Consider the following 20,735-nt stretch of genomic DNA (forward strand, 5'->3'; position numbering starts at 1 on the left):
ATAGATTTGAGGGCTTTTTGATTCCTTTAGTCCCTTCTCACCAAAGCCTTTATGGTTATAAAAACCCAGACAATAAAAATTCATATGAGAGTTAACCTGTTAACAGACAGAAACAAATACCTAACCAAAGTTGTAATCCTTCCCAACTGCTTTTATTTCCCCATTATATGGCTGTAAGGTGTCAAGCCCCATGCCATAAAAGCCATGGTTCCCATATACTAGGCTGCAAAAAACTCTGGAACAGCTGTATGCATTTGGGAATTAATGGCTCTGTAATATTATAATATATTTGCACTAAATACTAGCGGTTCTAGATGTGCATTTGGCTGTTTCTAGCATAAAGGAATGATTTTTTGGGATAGGTGAGGAATGATAATGTGAATGCCTTAAATTGTAACCACTTAACGCTGACCTAACACAAATATGCGGCCCCACTAGGCACGCCACACGTTGCGCTCCCAGCACAGGCACCGAGGTCTTACCGTGAGCCCTGGGCCCTGTATCTTTGTCTCCTTGCAAAGAAAAAAAAAGTGTGTGAAGAAGAAGAAAAAAAAAGAAATATTAATATCAAAATAATGAAATACAAAAAAATACCTACAGTATATCAAGGTTTGATCTAGGTCAGTGCCAAGTTTTTTTTTTATAATTAGTATCGGTGTCAGTTTGCGTCAGTGTGTTTTAGGTATGATAAAAAAAAAGCAAAATCTGCACTATTGTTTTTGGACTTTACTACAGGTACCGTGTTTCCCCCGAAAATAAGACCTACCCCGATAATAAGACCTACATGATTCTCGGGGAGGGCTGCAATATAAGCCCTAGTAAAATTTGTTAAAAAATGTTTTAATCCACCTTGCAGAATGATTGCCGGAGGTCTTCTCCTCTCCTCCTGGCTGACGCCCACCCCCCCTCTCCAGTGCATGGAGTGTGCCAATGCCAGTGAGACAGCAGCTCCCCCCTCGGCTCTCCTCCCGCCCGATGCCCGTGGCCCCCCCTCCCCAGTGCACAGAGCGGGCCAATGCCAGTGAGACAGCGGCTCCCCCCTCCGCTCTCCTCCCGCCCGCAGCCCCTCCCTCCTCATCGCATGGAGCGGGCAGATGCCAGTGAGACACCGGTTCCCCCCTCCTCCGCTCTCCTCCCACCCGACACCCACACCCCCCCAGACCCGCGCTTATTCTCGGGGAAACACGGTACATACAACAACTAACATATATATACCTTATTATTATACCAGAGGCGCACCTAATTCCCGTGATCAGTGGTCACGATGACCACCGGCCATGAGCGATCGTGGGGACGAGAGGCAGAATAGGGACGTGTGTGTGTGAACACACATATCCCTGTTCTGAGAGCAGAGGAGATGGAGATCGTGAGTTCCTACAAGCTGGGAACCACGATCTGTCATCTCCTATAGTGAGTCCCCTCCCCCCGCAGTTAGAACACACATTAGGGAACACAATTAACCCCTTGATCGCCCCCTAGTGTTAACCCCTTCCCTGCCAGTCACATTTACAAAGTAATCAGTGCATTTTTATAGCACTAGTCGCTGTATAAATGCCAATGGTCTCAAAAATGTGTCAAGTGTCCGATATGTCTGCCATAATGTCGAAGTCCCGATAAAAATCGCAGATCACCGACATTACTAGTAAAAAAAAATTATAATGCCATAAATCTATCCCCTGTTTTGTAGACGCTATAACTTTTGCGCAAACCAATCAATATACGTTTTTTGCAATTTATATTATCAAGAATATGTAGAACACATACCGGCCTAAACTGAGGGAAAAAAATGCTTTTATTTCTAGCAAAAAGTACAAAATATTGTATTTTTTTCAAAATTGTCGCTCTTTTTTTGTTTATAGCGCAAAAAATAAAAGTCGCAGAGGTGATCAAATACCACCAAAATAAAGCTCTATTTGTGGGAAACAAAGGACAGTTAAAGTGACACAGTGCCAAATCGCAAAAAATGCTCGGGTCATTGAGCAGCCAATTCTTCCAGGGCTGAAGTGGTTAACTGCTTGCCGACCAGCCGCCGTCATTCTACGGCGGCAGGTCGGCTCTGCTGGGCGAGAGCCCGTAGCTATATGGCGGCTCTTTGAGCCGCCACTAGGGGCACATGCGATCGCTCGGTACAGAGCGGGGACCGGGAGCTGTGTGTGTAAACACACAGCTCCCGGTCCTGTGAGCAGGGGAAATGCTGATCTTCGGTTCATACAATGTATGAACCGAGGATCAGTGTTTCCCCTAGTGAGGCCACACCCCCCCCCACAGTAAGAACACACCCAGGCATACTTAACCCCTTCCCCACCCCCTAGTGTTAACCCCTTCACTGCCAGTGGCATTTTTATAGTAATCCAATGCATTTTTATAGCACTGATCGCTATAAAAATGCCAATGGTCCCAAAAATGTGTCAAAAGTGTCCGACGTGTCCGCCATAATGTCGCAGTACCGAAAAAAAATCGCTGATCGCCGCCATTACTAGTAAAAAAAAATATTAATAAAAATGCCATAAAAATACCCCCTATTTTGTAAACGCTATAACTTTTGCGCAAACCAATCAATTAACGCTTATTGCGTTTTTTTTTTACGAAAAATATATAGAAGAATACGTATCGGCCTAAACTGAGGAAAAAAAATGTTTTTTTTATATATTTTTGGGGGATATTTATTATGGCAAAAAGTAAAAAATATTCATTTTTTTCAAAATTGTCGCTATATTTTTGTTTATAGCGCAAAAAATAAAAACCGCAGAGGTGATCAAATACCACCAAAAGAAAGCTCTATTTGTGGGAAAAAAAGGACGCCAATTTTGTTTGGGAGCCACGTCGCACGACCGCGCAATTGTCTGTTAAAGTGACGCAGTCCCGAATCGCAAAAAGGTCTCTGGTCTTTGGGCAGCAATATGGTCGGGGGGGTAAGTGGTTAAAGAAGCTCTGTACTTGTAATCAAAGTAATGAATATCATCTGCAGTGGGCACCACAAGATTTATCTCAATCTGCCACTGTAACTCTCCTGAATTGACTGTACAGCTTTCTGGAACTTGCACAGGGATAATCATCCCTGTCCCTCTCCCAATGGCACTATGCTCGGGCATCTAGTGCTGCATCGCGGGAGTGGGCAGAAAGTCCCTTTGTGCCCCACAGAGAAGGTAAGAGTGGGAATCTTGCAGTGTACAAAATTAGAGTTACTTACTTGATTTCTTCAGTATAAGTACAGGGTTTCTTTAAGAATTCCTCAGCACAATCTTAAACCTACCAGGAAAGAAACATTTGATGTGTCCATGTTTAAAACAAAATTAAACTCATGCATGGCAGTTTTTCTGAATATAGAGTCCAGCCCGTTGACGTTTAGAGCTTGTCACATTCCTGCAACATTTCATATGCATCATCATTCCTTTTGTGAGTTTGGAAAATATTCAGTCCAAAGCTTAAACAAAGTAAATAAAATAAAGGTCAAATAAAATATGCAAAAACAGGATTATACTGTATGGCTGATTCAGAAGGATACTGAAAGTTGTTTTACTTTTGTACAGGTACATGTTAAATCAGAACTAAGTAAAATAACATAGCTTTTTATTTTTAAAAACCCAGTACAAAATATAGTAGATGGTTTGTTCATAGCTACTAGTAACTCCCACTTAAATTTCGTTGGTTCAAACTTGAAAAGTAAACTAAATATGTGTGTCATGGTCAACGCCAGTCAACCTTTTTACTTTAATTCATTGCTACTTTTTTGAGATTCCCATTGGAACCACTTGGCCTTTTTCTAAATTACCGTATGATGTCAGTGTTCTGTAATGTGCTTTTTTGGGTCTGAGAGAAAATGAGCTTGAAGAAAGAAAAGTGTTCAGAAATTAGCTGTCAACTACGGTCTTTGAATTAGTTTTCTGCACTAGACTGAGATGATAAGGATAGAGGATCTCACTCTCCCACTTAAGCCTCATACACACGGTACGATTGTTGGCAAACCAAACGTCTGATTTTTGTCTTTAGGGCGTGTGCCAGGATCTTGTCTTGCATACTAACATTACACAATTGTCATGCCACAAACACGAATGTAGTGACGTACCAAGAGGAATTTCAACTCTTGAGCGCCACCCTTTGGGCCCCTTCTACTAATTTTGTGTTTGGTAAGCATTGATTCCGAACATGTGTGTTTGTACTTTTCGACTTTTGTGTGATGGATTTGTGTATTGACCATACGAAAATCTGACGTCAATCCGTTGTCCCATGAAAATTTACTAGCCTGTCATCCAACATTTGTTGGCGGAAAATTGGACAACATTTGTCAAAAGGAGCGTACTAACGGTAAGATTTTAGGACAACAGTCTGCCGGCAGACAATTGACCTGTGTGTACGAGGCTTTGAAAAAAAATACACATTTTAACCACTTGAGACCCGCGCTATTGACAAAAGACGTCAACAGCGCGGCTCTCAGGTGACAAGTGGACGTCTTTGGACGCCATTTAAAGTGCATTACCCGCGCTCACCTCTGGGGGGGCGTGCAGCGGGTAAACACTGTCCCGGCGCATCGCTGGGAAGCCGATGCGTGTACCTGGCGGCCGCGATGTCCGCCGGGGACACGCGATCGTCGGTAACACAGCAGGGACGTGGAGCTCTGTGTGTATAAACACAGAGCTCCACGTGCTGTCAGAGGAGAGTAGACCGATCTGTGTCTCTTGTACATAGGGACACAGCATCGGTCACCTCCCCCAGTCACCCCCTCCCCCCCACACAGTTAGAACACACCCAGGATACACATTTAACCCCTTCCTCACCCCCTAGTGTTAACCCCTTCACTGCCAGTCACATTTATACAGTAATTAGTGCATTTTTATAGCACTGATCGCTGTATAAATGTGAATGGTCCCAAATTTGTGTCAAAAGTGTCCGATACGTCCGCCGCAATATCGCCGTCCCAATAAAAATTGCAGTTCGCCGCCATTACTAGTAAAAAAAAAATAGTAAAAAAATCATAATTCTGTTCCCCATTTTGTAGGCGCTATAACTTTTGCGTAAATCAGTCGCTTATTGCTTTTTTTTTTTTACAAAAATACGTCGAAAAATACGTATCGGCCTTAACTGAGAAAAAAAATAGTTTTTTTTTAAAAAAAATGGGATATTTATTATAGCAACAAGTAAAAAATATATATATATATTTTTAAATTGTCGCTCTTTTTTTGTTTATAGCGCAAAAAATAAAAACCGCAGAGGTGATCAAATACCACCAAAAGAAAGCTCTATTTGTGGGGAAAAAAGGACGCCAATTTTGTTTGGGAGCCACGTCGCACGACCGCGCAAATGTCAGTTAAAGCGACGCAGTGCCGGAAGCTGAAATTTCGCCTGGGCACGAAGGGGGTTTATGTGCCCAGTAAGCAAGTGGTTAAAAAGATATGGGGGTTGATTTTCTAAAACTGCAGAGTGCAAAATTGTGTGCATGGTAGCCAATCAGCTTCTAACTTCAGCTTGTTCAATTAAACTTTGACAAAAAAAACAACAACCTGGAAGCTGTTTGGTTTCTATGCAGAGCTGCACCAGATTTTGCACTCTCCAGTTTTAGTGAATCAACCCCATGGTTTTACTATCAACAATTTAGATTCTCTTCAGAATACAAGGAGGCCATGGCAAGCCATATTAACCATAGTGGGGCAGATACTACATCCTGGTCCACCTGCTCAGGCCTTCCTCAAAAGTTACATACAATTATCTGTTCAGATGTGTAAAAAATTTGTAAAGCAAATGGACATGGTCATGTAGATAGATCTTTTATATTCCTGTGGCATATTCTAAATATTCCAAAACTTGTGCATACAAAATCTGTCGCAGCTGTGCATAATAACCAATCACCTAATTTTAGCTTGTTCAATTAAGTTTTGACGATAAAATCTAGAAGCTGATTGGTAACTATGCACAGCTGCACCAGATTCTGTGTGCACCAGTTTTAGTAAATCTCCCCCACTGTGTATCAAGAACCACATGTTTATGCTCTGAAAATGCCCAAAATATACATCATGTTATCCAACTTGTAACTTCTTCAGTCTTTATAGCTGCCATCAATGATACCAAAGCGTCTATAATGTACAGTTTCTGGAACAGCCATACACAATATTCAGCTAGGCTGGGTTCACATGTGAGCCGCATGCGGCTCACAGCAGGGGTCCGGTGTGTGCTGGTTCACCGTTTCAGGTCCAATTGCAGCCTGAATTGTGGTCTGAAATGGACCAAAAGACACACAGGATTTTTCTGCAAAACGTGCCGGACCTGCTGCAGAGATATGTGAACCAACTCCATAGAGAGCCTGCTATTGCGAATCTGATGTGGGGAACCTCATCCAATACGCAATGGTGTGAACCCAGCCTAAAGTTTGGATGGTTGGCCAAAATAAATAAATTAAAACTCCTGCAACTGACATTGCCATTTGTCTTTACTTCCTGCAAATCCAACAAATGTGGAGTTTATCCCTCACTTAAATAGTGTACTTTATTAGCAAAATAAAATCTGGAACCTGTTTGTTATGTGCAAAGCGGCCCACTTTATTGTTTTTTGGTCACATTTCTACCCATATGTTATAAAGGGAAGGAGTATGCATCGATTCAGTTTCTTTTTTACAATTTGTTCATCTAGTTACCATCACAGAATACAACTCAGCACATGGGCCTCATTTAGAAAGTGTTTCTCCACTGACTTCAATCAGCTTTGTTTTTGCACTGGAAAATGATAGGAGTATAATAAACATGGTAAAGAGAAACTGTAATGTGGCCAAAGGTCAGCATCTCTTGCCATAGTGTGCATCTAGACATAGATACTTGTATATTATGACAGACCTATTTGTGGGGTTTCCCTCCTCCGGTGCTGACAGCTACTGTACAGAACTCTGGAAGCTGCTCAGTCCATCATCAGAGACATCTTCTATGTTTCTTCCTCTATTGTGTGATCACTGATGATTTCACTCCTGTGCATGCACTTTGGAGTTACATAATCCTCACATCTGGCTCAGTTATAATAATGCACCAACAGATATGAGGTAACGGTATGGTATTACATTTTCGGTGTTAGTGGGTAAATGCTGATTTTTTTTTTTAATTCTTCAGATAACTGAAATAATAACCATTTTTCTGTTTTTAGCGGAAGTCTTGTGTGAACCTCCAAACAACAAGCTTGACAAGTTTAATGGAACACTAATCTGGAAAGACTGCAAGTATTCATTAAATAATGGCAAGATGCTGTTGAGAGGTTGTGTGCTCAGAAACACTGAATGGTGCTTTGGAATGGTCATCTTTGCAGGTAATCTGCCAGTGCCTCAATTCTCCCTGATTATGTGCTAAAATCAAGGTTAAGATCGGTGTTACCTGTGTTGGTTTCCTAGTTTTTGACTTGCTTGCTAGAGGAAATCAAAAATGATGGTAATATAAGTGCAAAAATTATCACATCTATTGTACTCTTGATTTTTTTTTTTTTTACACTCTGTAATGCTCATTTTCTAAAGCCTCGTACACACGATCAGTCCATCCGATGAGAACGGTCTGATGGACCGTTGTCCTAGGTTAACCGATGAAGCTGACTGATGGTCTGTCGTGCCTACACACAAAAAAATGATCGTGTCAGAACGCAGTGACGTAAAACACAACGACGTGCTGCAAAAAACGAAGTTCAATGCTTCCAAGCATGCGTCGACTTGATTCTGAGCATGCGTGGATTTTTAACAGATGGTTGTGCCTACTAACGATCGTTTTTTTCCCATCGGTTAGGAATCCATAGGTTAAATTTAAAGCAAGTTGGCTTTTTTTTTAACCTATGGTTAAATAACCTATGGGGCCCACACACGATCGGTTTGGACCGATGAAAACGGTCCATTAGACCGTTGTCCTCTGGTTAACCTATCGTGTGTACGAGGCCTAAGTCTCTTAGGGCCTAATCCACAAAAACCCAGCGCAACGTATTTTTTCCCGTTTAAGTTACACCGCCGCAAAATCTCTACCTAAGTGCCCGATCCACAAAGCACTTACCTAGAAATTTTGAGCGGTGTAACTTAAATCCGTCCGGCGCAAGGCGTTCCTAATTTAATGGGGCGAGTCCCATTTAAATTAGGCGCGCTCCCGCGCTGGACGTACTGCGCATGCTCCCGACGTCATTTTCCTGACGTGCTTTGCGCGGTTTTACGTTGCACCGGGTTTTGAGAATCGCGACGGGCGTAAAAAAAAAAAAAGTTGCGGCGAAAAAAAAAAAAAAAGACAGCGACGTGGGATAGAAGGGTCTACTTTTACAAGGTGTAAACAGTTTAGGCCTTGTAAAAGTAGCCCTAATATTGCGACGGCAAACTAATACTTACGGAGAAAAAACGAAGCGTAAAAGCTTCGTGGATCTCCGTAAGTGCTAATTTGCATACCCAAAGCGGCATTTCGACGAGAAATGCCCCCAGCGGCGGCTGCGGTACTGCATCCTAAGATCCGACAGTGTAAGTCCCTTACACATGTCGGATCTTCTGCCTATCTATGTGAAACTGATTCTGTGGATCAGTTCCATAGATAGAAACAGGGATACGACGGCGTATCAGTAGATACGCCGGCGTATCCCTTTTGTGGATTAGGCCCTTAATTCCTAGAACAACATGATTTTAGAAGTAGATCCATACAAGTGCCTAAAAGGAAAACATGGAATAAATGGCAAACTTGTAAAAAGACTAATGTTTTCTAAAAGCTGAACAGGAAAATAGCTAAATACATGGTTGAAATACATAAATGTGACTTACCCGCCAAACCTGTGTAGATCTGTTCAGGCACTTGTGTTATCTAGGCTCCCTTGCAAAACAGCACAGCTAGGCTGGTGACCTTTGTTTTCTCCTCTGCAGCTTAGCAATGCAGTTTGGTTACCAGTTTACTCCAGCTTGTGAATGAACACTAAAGGAGCAGAAGCACTCTGATGAGGCCATCACTCTGCTCTCGCTTTCTGTAAGCATGTATAGAAGGTGATATAATAGCACAGTGCAAATCAGTAGAGCCCTAATTGTCGCAGTGTGTTGACCTTCTCTCCCTGACTGATATCAAGACATGATCAGGTATTGTACAAGTTTAAAGGGGTTGTAAAGGTTTGTTTTTCATTTTCTAAATAGGTTCCTTTAAGCTAGTGCATTGTTGGTTCACTTACCTTTTCCTTCGATTTCCTTTCTAAATGTTTTTTTTCTTTGAATTTTTCTCTTCCTGTTTCTCCTCAGTAAGCTTGCCCCCATCATCCGAGCAGGGGTTAGTCAGTCAGAACAGCTTACTAAGGAGGAACAGGAAGTGAGAAGTTTAGACAAAGAAAACAAAGAAAAAAAATTAGAAGGGAAATCGAAGGAAAAGGTAAGTGAACCAACAATGCACTAGCTTAAAAGAACCTATTTAGAAAATAAAAAACAAACCTTTACAAACCCTTTAAGCTAGTGCATTGTTGGTTCATTTACCTTTTCCTTCGATTTCCCTTCTAAATATTTTTTTGCTTTGTCTGAATTTCTCACTTCCTGTTTCTCCTCAGTAAGCTTTCCACCATCATCCGAGCGGTGGAAAGTCATTTAGAACAGCTTACTGAGGAGGAACAGGAAGTGAGAAATTCAGACAAAGAAAACAAAGAAAAAAACATTTAGAAGGGAAATCGAAGGAAAAGGTAAGTGAACCAACAATGCACTAGCTTAAAGGAACCTATTTAGAAAATAAAAAACGAACCTTTACAACCCCTTTAATGTAAAAATAAATGCTATTCATTTTTCTTGTTACCACATAAATGCGTTAAAGCAGTGGTTCTCAACTCCTGTCCTCCGGGCCCACTAACGGGCCAGGTTTGCAAGATAACTGAAATACATGACAGGTGATATAATTTGCTGCTCAGTGATTGCAGTATTCTAGTCTGCATCTTCCCAAGGTAATACATAAAACCTGGCCTGTTAGTGGGCCCTGAAGACAGGGTTGATGAAACTGGGTTAAAGTATAACTAAAGGCAAAACTTTTTTTTAGTTTTGGATAGTGAGGAGAGGGATTAAAACACCTACCAGTTTTTAATGCATTCTGTGCCACTGTTAAGGAGATTTTCCCGCTCTATTGGTCCTATTTACCATGATCATTGAAAGTGAAAGTAAGAGAAGTTACCCACATTTTGGGTTGTCCCCAGAAAAGTTATAGAGAGGAAATCTTCCAATGAGTACAATAGTTCTGGTGACCTGGGGGTCCCCAAGGAATCCCCTTGATTTACAGAGATTTCCTCTCACTCGCTGTTTGACTATGGGACAGGAAGTGAAGATAAATCTTTACAATGGGACACAGATGGCAAAAAAAAAAATCTGACAGGTGTTATAACCCTTCCTTGCTCTATCTAAAAAAAACTTTAAATATGTTTTCCTTCTATCTGCTTGGAGAGCATTACATTTTTGGATATTTAATACAGGGAAACGTATTTGATGCATTTGTACACAAAGCTAAACACACAGTTGAAATTAATATAAGGGCACTTTCTTACATGCCCATGGGTTTTTATTTCTGTCTACCCAGTTCTGATATTTACACTGCTCTGCCAATTGTCTGTGCTTTCTGTAACTCTGCTACAGTTACGTAACATTTACAAATCTTGTCCCTCCCCTAACCCCATAGTCTGGACAGTGAAAGGAGAAGCAGCAGACTGAGGGTCATTGTGCTCACTCTTTCTAGAAGCATGTCCCTTGTTGGTACTGCAGCACAACTGACTGCTTTATTGTGCTGCTCCTCTCTCTGTCAGTCTAAACTCTGATCCATGGCAAATTGCAAGAGGCTAATATTAGAAAACCCAAAGATGTTGGTACACTTACACTGCTTGCATTAAAAAATGTATACTTATACTGTATATTTAATGTTGTATTAATGAATACAGAGCTGGAATAATTGTATATTTTATATCTGCCTGGAATTTACCTTTAAATTCACTAGTACTGCATCTTTTTGCTAGAAAGATAATACATCGGCATCCCAATTGAATGAATACAGGGGATTTCTTATTGAGAAATGCTGTTCAATGGATTTGGAAGCTCCAAGTTTAAATAACACACCACCACAAAGCCCCCTTTCAGACGTGTGGACCGTATGTCCGCTTTTTCATCCATCCGTTTGCGGATGAAAAAGGGACAAACATTGGTCCCTATGTGATTGCGGGTGTCAGCGGATAAACGTCCGCTGATACCCGTCATCACCCGCCTCCGCAAAGATCCGATTTTGCAGACGGAAGAAAATCCTATTTTTTCTTCTGTCTGCGGATCGGATGAACATGGACACACGGTCTGTGTTCATCCGATTCCCCCATAGGGGAGAGCGGAGAAAAGACAGGGCGGTCCCTGCACAGTGTGCGGGGACCGCCCTGTCATCCGCCGGCTCAGCGGGGATCTAAGGAGCGATCCCCGCTGAGCTTACGGAGCACACAGAGGCGGATCATTACTGCTCCGCCCCGTGTGTAAGGGGCCTTAGTTTACCTAAAGGGAAAGAAAAATATCAGCAGAAGGTACATTATTTACTGTACATTCATTGAGATGTGTTCCTTGTGCTTCTGTGTCCTCTCTTTGCCAAAATCTTCCCTTTACCTGCCTATGCCCCCCAGCCATCCCTGCTGCCACAGTCTCCAGTGTGGCGGGGGTTAATAAAGCTAAGGGACTGTGACAGGCTCTCATCAAGATTGCCTGACATTTTTGCCTGCTACTTCATTCATAGAAGCTGCTATTACAGCCAAAATGAAACATGATCTATGAATAGAGGGGGAGGACAGTTCAATCACCACCCTTTCTCCATTCATACATTATGTTTAAAGTGGTTGTAAACCCTTACATATACCTAGTAAAGGGACTTGCTTCAGGTGATACACAGAGATGAAACAAATCTTCCTACATAAGTTGTACTTTACTTACTTATCTGCAGTCTTCTCTTCCCCACATCCATTCAAAGTGATGAATTTATAAAGCTTGGCTGAACTATGAGAAAAAACGGGGGACAGAGAGCTGAAGTTACACTCTGCAAAGCTCAGTGAGGAGAGAGCTTATTGGAGGGAAGGGACACACCCCCTTCACATAACACACAGGTCAGAAGTGACTCCTACAGATAGCACAGGAATGAAGCAGCAGACAGAAATGACACTTAGTGCTCTGGACAGAGACAAGTACACACTATAGAGGGCTATGCTTTGTTCATATTTGATGTCTAAGGTTTACAACCACTTTTAATTCATGGAAGCCGTGATAATGCCTTCTATGAATGAAGCAGCTTGGTGTAAAAAGCGGGCATATTCGGGGTACACTTGATGAGATCTTATCACAGCCCCTTAGTTCTATTAACCCCTGCCACATTGAGGGGGAAGATTTCAGTTAAAGGAAGACACATCTCACTAGGGGTAAGTAATATCCCTTGTACCAATTTGTTTTTTGTTTGTTTTAGGTAAACGTAGTCTTTAAACTTTCATTCCATGCTTTGAGTTGTAATTCCTTTATGTCTTGTAGCAAAATCAGCTTTAAAATCGAGTATGTGTGATTTGGTAATATAAAAATCTAATGTGTGAGGACCTTTAAATCTTTCTTAAACTTTAAGAATTTTACATGCTTTTAGATAATCTTCATTACTGTGGGAAACTCATAAAATTCAGTTTCAGCATGTTTATTTTAATGCACTTCAGATGTGCTGTTATCTGTTGTGTTGCATTTGTTTTGGTTCAAGGATAACTAATGACAAACATTTGCAGACCCAACAATTTTCTTAATTTCATTCAGAAACTTACAGTAAATCATGCATTAAAGTGTAGGGTAGTGCTTATAAGAGAACACCTCTGAGTAGGTTTATTGCCAACAGTTATACATTTTGACTTCCATTTGTCAGTATTATAAAATATAAAAAATATGTGAACTGCAGACTAAGCCAGAAAAAATGGGATCTTGGTGTCAGTTGTAGTTTCCAGATTATAGTTGTACATAGTAAAAAAAATGTTCCTGAATTGTTCTATTTATTTTGTTCATTTACTTTTTTGGTAATCCAGAACATTTTGGATCTCATGGTATCAGGTTGGCTTTCAATGAAATTGCCTTGGTTTTATATTTTTGCAGGGCCAGATACTAAATTAATGCAGAACAGTGGTAAAACTAAATTTAAAAGAACCAGCATTGATCGGCTAATGAATACTCTAGTTTTATGGGTAAGTTTTGCTTATAAAAAAGAAATAGAAGATGGTATATTTGTATGCATCCATAAAATATCTTTAGTATTATGTTTGCCAAGACTTCACCTCTTTTTTTATACAAAATATTTTAGACTAGCTGAGAAATAATTTTGGAGCTATTGGAACGTATGTATAATCTTTTATGCCTGTGCTAAATGCACTGTTACACCTGATATGCAGGAATGAATATGATAGCTGTATGCACTCCCATCTCCAGTGGGAAAATTCTCTGTATTTTTACCCATCTCTTTTAAGTTAAGATATCTTTGCATCATATAATAATTTCAATTTGGCCTGCTGTGCTACTTTTTGTTAGCATCATCAATTAGGAACAGGGCAGACACATTTTATGTGACCAGTCATGCTTTTCATCATTTGTGGTTGCCCATGCAGATCTGTTGTGGTCTTTAAAGAGAAGTATGTTTTTTCTTTATCGTACATCACGGGACACAGAGCAGCATAGCCATTACATATGGGTTATATAGTGTACCTTCAGGTGATGGACACTGGCACTCTCCGACAGGAAGTTCCCTCCCTATATAACCCCCACCCATAGTGGGAGTACCTCAGTTTTTTCGCCAGTGTCTTAGGTGTTGGTGCACGTTGAAGGTTGTGCCTGCAGTTTGTCCTTGGGACCAGGGCCAGCCGACCGGATCCGTCCAAGGTGCTTCATAGCCAAAGTGGACGGTACCCGGGCCCCAATTCGTGGATGGGGTTTTGCCTATAATGCCTCTCCTTGGAGGGCTGGACTCTGGGTTCCAGGACTGGGTTTTTTAACCTATGAATACCTGCTGCCAGTAGTGCTGTATAGGTCCAGGTGTGTGGTGTTCCTGACTTGGACCCCGGTCCCTGAAGGTCTATGACCATACCCACGGTGAAGGGGGAAGATTGGGCCTCTTGCATGAGCAATACCCTGCGGCGAGGAAAGGTAAGCGGGGGGGCCTACGGAACTTGGTTTGTCAGTGGGCTCCCCACAGGGGACTCTGGGGAAAAGCCTTTTTTATGCCTCTGTGCATGGGCTAAAAGAGAAACCACAAAGTCTGCATGACTGGATGGCTCAAACACCCAGGTATACTGTTCCTCTGGCTGGGCTAATAGACTGCTGCTGCTGCTACAAGGTGTTTTGCTCCATGAAATGTAAGAGGGAGCATGTCAGGTTTAAAGTAACTTACTTCCTGATATCTGTGTGTCTCCAGCAGCTCCCGGGCTCCTCTCCCCACATGGATTCTGCTTCCTGCTTCCTGAGAGCGGCGTCGGGAGCGCGCGCGCGCGCGCGCGTGCGCGCGCACTGTTATAGGCGCCGACGCTGCGTGGAGGGGCGGGGGACGCCCAGGGAGTTCCCTCCCCTCTGTACATCAGAGGGAAAAACTCTATTTAGCCTGTCAGTTTGCTGAAGGCTGTGAAGGGACACGGAGCAGCGATGCTGAGCTGAGCAGGATAGGTTTGCCTATGTTATGCTGACACAGTGACACCTAGTGGCCGTTTTTTTGTACACACCTTGCTAAAGAGCTGTTTAAGCTCATATTTTCTCTGAAAAGCCGGTGTACTAAGTAGCAGTCAGAGTACTTAGTATTTGGTACTCTCTTAGCCCAGCATTAAGGGAAGCAATATTAGGATATGATTAAGCCCTTGGGGCTCAATATTGCTATCTCTTGTTAGGTTTTGGGAAGTTTAGTTTCTGTCTAACATTACCCTAGCCTAAATTTTTTTCCTCATTTATTTAAATGTGTGTTTTTCTCCAGCTATTACAGTTAGTTGTATATTAGCGGAGTATCTCAGATTTGTTATTATGGCTCCTAAGGGTGCAGGGAACGCTAAAAATGCTAAAGGTGTTAAAAAGCCGAAGGGTTCCCCATCGGGCTCGGAGGATATTTCCCAGAATCCACCTGCCCCTACCTCCCCGGAGGATCCGGAGGTTGCTGCCCTGGGTGAGCCATCGGGGTTGCTAGGTGCTATGGCGGGCCCTATTCAACCAACTCCTTCCTATGTCACGGAAGAGATGTTAGCCTCCACCTTGGGTGGATTTGAAAAGAGGATGGCCGCTCTTATTACGGCCTCTTTATCCGGGAAGAAGCGGGCTAGGTCCCCGTCTCCCAGGTTTGAATCTCCTGAGGAAGATGTCCTTTCCACTGAGGAATTGGAAGATACAGGAGACCAGGCTGAGGATCATCTGGACCATTTGGGTTCTGAAGATTCTACTATAGAAGAACCTTTTTCAGCTTCTCACGCAGAAAAATTGTGGGTTCAGTCCTTAACGGATATGGTGCGGTCAGCTTTAAAATGCCTTTGCCTCAGCCTCTGGCCTCCGCTGTGTCCTCATTGGGCTCCCTAAAAGCGCCCCAAGCCAACCTGGTGTTCCCGGTCCATCCTTTGTTAAAGGACCTGATATTTCAGGACTGGGTTAAGCCAGACAGGATTTTTTTGCCTCCTAAAAGGTTCGCAGTTATGTACCCTTTAGAGGAGGAGTTTTCAAAAAAATGGGCTGTCCCCACTGTTGACGCAGCCATATCATGTGTCAATAAAGCTTTAACATGTCCAGTGGACAATATTCACATGTTCAAAGATCCTGTGGATAAAAGGCTTGAGACCTTACTAAAGGCATCCTTTTCCACAGCGGGGGCAGTGGTCCAGCCAGCTGTAGCTGCCATTGGCGTCTGCCAGGCTTTAAAAGACCAGGCCAAGCAGGCCCTAAAGGACCTCCCGGCTCAACAGGCTCAGGACTTAGCCGATCTACCTAGAGCCTTATGTTTCGCGGTAGACGCTATCAAGGATTCAATCCAACAGGCGTCCCGCCTATCCCTGTATTTGGTCCACATGAGAAGATTACTTTGGTTAAAGAACTGGTCTGCAGAAACCCCCTGCAAAAAACTCCTTACAGGATTCTCCTTTCAAGGAGAGAGATTGTTTGGAGAAGATCTTGACAAATATATTCAAAAGATCTCTAGTGGTAAGAGCACCCTTTTGCCGGTTAAGAAAAGGTTCCGAGGTCCCTCTTTTAAGCGCCCAACCTCTCCAGTTCCAGGGCCCTCATTCTCTAGGCAGTATCGACGGCCTCCTGGACGCGCAGCTGCAAACAGGCCCCAGGGGCAAGCTGCAGGGAACAAGAGACCGTGGAACCGTAAGCCGGTTAAGGCTGCCCCTAAGGCAGCCTTGTGAAGGGGCGCCCCACTCTCTCGAGTGGGGGGAAGACTCCGGTTGTTCTCGGAGTTGTGGGGGGCCCAAGTTACCGACCAATGGGTTCTGTCCTCAGTAACTCAGGGGTACAAGCTGGAGTTTCGGGAGTTCCCCCCTCCTCACTTTCAAATGTCAAGACTTCCAGGCGACCCTCAGAGACAGGCATCGCTTCTGTCCGCCCTAGAGCGACTCCTATCTCAAGGAGTGATTATGGAAGTACCAGCAGGGGAGCAAGGACAAGGGTTTTACTCAAACCTCTTCGTTGTCCCGAAGCCAAACGGCGACGTCAGGCCTATTCTGAACCTAAAGTTATTAAACCGCTTTTTAAGAGTCCGGTCTTTTCGAATGGAGTCCATTCGTTCGGTGGTGGCCGCCCTCCAAGGAAAGGAGTTCTTGGCCTCCATCGATATAAAGGACGCATACCTGCACGTTCCGATTTTCCCAGGCCATTACAGGTATCTGCGTTTTGCCCTAAACTATCGGCATTATCAGTTCGTGGCTCTTCCGTTCGGACTAGCCACGGCCCCTCGGGTTTTTACGAAGATCCTGGCCCCCGTATTAGCCATCCTAAGGGAACAGGGCATTCTGATCATGGCCTACCTAGACGATCTTCTGGTAGTCGACCACTCAGCGGCCGGTCTAAATCGGGCAGTGTTGCTAGCAGTAAACTGCCTAGAGTCCCTGGGTTGGGTTCTAAACCGGGACAAATCGGCTTTACAGCCCACAAGAAGGTTGGAGTATCTAGGTCTGATTTTAGATACAAGACAACAACGGATCTTCCTGCCCCAGTCCAGAGTGGACTCGATAAGGGAGTTAATCCACATAGTCCTAAGCAGCACAAGGCCATCTATACGCCTCTGCATGCGCCTGTTGGGAAAGCTAGTGGCCACCTTCGAGGCAGTGCCCTATGCCCAGATCCATTCTCGGAGGCTACAGAGAGCAATTCTCGCGGCCTGGGACAAAAGACTCCAGGCCTTGGATCTTCCCATTTCCCTTCCCTATGCGGTAAGGCAGAGCCTGTGTTGGTGGCTAGTCACAAAAAATCTTCTGAAAGGAAGATCGTTCAATCCCCCCTCATGGAGGATAGTAACCACGGACGCCAGCCTATCAGGTTGGGGTGCAGTCCTAGACGATTTAACCCTACAGGGGAAATGGTCAAGGGCAGAATCAGCCCTACCCATAAATGTCTTAGAGATCCGAGCAGCTCGGTTGGCTCTTTTGGGCTGGACGGAGGTTCTGCAGGGCTCCCCAGTAAGGGTACAATCCGACAATGCCACTGCCGTAGCTTATATAAACCACCAGGGTGGCACCAGGAGTCAGGCAGCCCAAAGGGAGGTAGATCGGATCTTTTCATGGGCAGAAGCCCATGTCCCCTGCATCTCAGCTATCTTTATCCCCGGGGTGGACAATTGGCAAGCGGACTTCCTCAGCCGCCAACAGATGTCCCCAGGGGAGTGGTCCCTCCATCCCGAAGTGTTCCAGGTCATTTGCCGGAAGTGGGGTACTCCGGAGGTGGACATTATGGCGTCCAGATTCAATGCCAAAGTAGCAAACTTTGTCTCTCGAACGAGGGATCCATTGGCCTGCGGGACAGATGCCTTGGTGTGTCCTTGGCATCAGTTTGCGCTAATCTATGCCTTCCCTCCAATACGGATGCTACCCCGTCTTCTTCACAGAATTCAAAGGGAGCGCAAGCCAGCGATTCTAGTGGCCCCAGCGTGGCCCCGAAGACCTTGGTACTCCTTGATAAAAAGGATGACCGTAGAGGAGCCTTGGGTCCTCCCTCTACGTCCGGACCTCCTCTCACAAGGGCCATTCTACCACCCTGCCTTACAGGCCCTAAATTTAACGGCCTGGCGGCTGAGTCCCTGATTCTCAGAAACAGAGGCCTTTCAGGGCAGGTCGTTTCTACCCTTATAAACGCAAGAAAACCAGTTTCCAGGTTAATATACTATAGGGTGTGGAAGGCCTATATTACCTGGTGTGAAACCAGGAAATGGGATCCCCGCAAATATACTATTGGGAGAATCCTTGAGTTTTTACAGTTGGGAGTGGAAAAAGGTTGGGCGGTCGGCACAATCAAGGGGCAGGTGTCTGCCTTGTCGGTCTTCTTCCAGAGATCGTTGGCTGCCCATTCCTTAATGAAATCCTTTTTACAAGGTGTTATTCGGGTGAATCCCCCGATTAAAGCTCCCCTGTATCCTTGGGATCTAAATTTGGTTCTATCGGCCTTGCAAAGGCAGCCCTTTGAGCCCTTGTCCGTGATTCCTTTGGTCCTTTTGACTAGGAAACTAGTGTTTCTGGTGGCCATGGCATCCGCCAGAAGGGTGTCGGAGTTGGCAGCCTTGTCATGTAAGGCACCTTATTTATTATTGCATAAGGACAGGGTCGTTTTGCGGCCGCTTCCGTCCTTCCTGCCTAAGGTGGTATCAAATTTTCACCTTAATCAAGATGTGATTCTTCCATCATTTTTTCCAAAGCCTTCTTCTAAGGAAGAGAGGTTACTACATTCCTTGGATGTAGTTAGAGCTGTAAAGATTTACTTGGAAGCTACAGCCCAGATTCGTAAGACGGACGTCTTATTCATTCTGCCGGAAGGGCCCAAGAAGGGCCAGGCAGCGTCTAAGGCCACTATTGCTAAGTGGATTAGGCAGACGATTATTCAGGCCTATGGCCTGAAGGGGAAGAGTCCACCCTTATCGGTTAAGGCTCATTCCACTAGAGCTATAAGTGCCTCTTGGGCAGCGTATCACCAGGTCCCTATGGCTCAGGTCTGCAGGGCAGCAACCTGGTCATCTGTCCACACATTTGCAAAATTTTATCAAATGGACGTTAGGAGGAACGCTGATTCAGCCTTTGGGCAGGCGGTACTGCGGGCCGCAGTTTAATCTCCTCTTGTCCGGTGGCACCTCTTGTTTGGTTTTTTCTGGTTGTCTCCCTCCCCTCATGGAGCATTGCTTGGGGACATCCCATATGTAATGGCTATGCTGCTCTGTGTCCCGTGATGTACGATAAAGAAAAAGGGATTTTTATTAACAGCTTACCTGTAAAATCCTTTTCTTGTAGTACATCACGGGACACAGAGCTCCCACCCCTCTTATGGGGAATTTTGGGATGCATATTGCTTGCTACAAAACTGAGGTACTCCCACTATGGGTGGGGGTTATATAGGGAGGGAACTTCCTGTCGGAGAGTGCCAGTGTCCATCACCTGAAGGTACACTATATAACCCATATGTAATGGCTATGCTGCTCTGTGTCCCGTGATGTACTACAAGAAAAGGATTTTACAGGTAAGCTGTTAATAAAAATCCCTTTTTTTTTTTTCTAATCCTACTTATCTCGGTGGATGCAGCATCAGACCAATGCTGCATCTGTCCCCCAGTGTCTCTTCACTGAGAATAGAGCCATCGAACACCGCTGATGGCTCTACAGTCACCGCTTCTTCTCTACTTCTCAGCGCTCATTGGCGCACTGAGCCATGGAGGGGCAGAGAGTGGCCATCTCAGTGGCTCGCTGAGACTGCCATCAATCAAGGCAGCTGGCGGATCCCGTCTGGGAAGTCATGATGGCGTGCTGCCCCAACATGGCAGTGACCTTGGCAGACTTCAGACCGCTCCCCGCTGAAAACGGTCACAGGAGTGCAAAACGAATTGCACTCCTCTGACCCAAAGGGGAAACCCAGCCTAAGAGAGAGAAGATGGAATAAAAGTCTCTAATCTCTGTTCCAGTCCACCCATGGCTGAGGCTAGAGCGTCTTCTGTTACAAACACTGGAGCAGGAGGGGCAAGGGCAGAAGCACCTAACAGCCCTGATGGTTCACCCTGAGGCACCTCTGATTTATCAGGAGAGAAAATAGCTGCTGGAGCATGCCCGAGATCCTCTGAGCCTGATGGAAGACCCGACAGATAAGAGACTGGAGACGTTGTTAAAAACATTGTTTTCTACAGCCAGAGGGGTAGCCCAACCTGCAGTAGCAGCTATTGGTATCTGCCAAGCCTTAAAAGACCAGATGAAGCAGGTCTTGAAAGATATCCCAGCTCAGCAAGCTCGGGAGTTGGCTGACTTCCCCAAGGCATTATGCTTTGCAGTAGATGCCATCAAGGACTCTATACAACAGTCCTTCCGCCTTACGCTCCTTTTAGTACATATGCGTAGGCTGCTCTGGTTGAAGAACTGGACAGCTGAAACCCCTTGCAAAAAGCTTCTAGCATGGTTTCCCTTCCATGGAGAGCGTTTGTTTGGGGAAGATCTGGATAAGTATATCCAGAAAATTTCCAGTGGCAAAGCTGTGCCCTCCTCCTGGGCCTTCTGCTTCCAATCAGTTTCAACGGCCTCCCGGAAGGTTTAATGCAGGAGGAAAACCACAAGGGCAAT

General features: G+C 44.4%; 1 protein-coding gene across 1 annotated transcript in view; it reads left to right on the forward strand.

Annotated features, from left to right (window-relative positions):
* The window catches only part of ATP8B4 (ATPase phospholipid transporting 8B4 (putative)), a 381,682-nt gene that overhangs the window by 233,218 nt on the left and 127,729 nt on the right, over positions 1 to 20,735 (forward strand). Inside the window, 2 exon segments of the mRNA XM_040342626.1 lie at positions 7,123 to 7,281; positions 13,073 to 13,161. Coding sequence (XP_040198560.1) covers positions 7,123 to 7,281; positions 13,073 to 13,161 — 248 coding nt within the window.

The sequence above is a fragment of the Rana temporaria genome, chromosome 3 (genome assembly GCF_905171775.1).
Source record: "Rana temporaria chromosome 3, aRanTem1.1, whole genome shotgun sequence".
Lineage (NCBI taxonomy): Eukaryota > Metazoa > Chordata > Amphibia > Anura > Ranidae > Rana > Rana temporaria.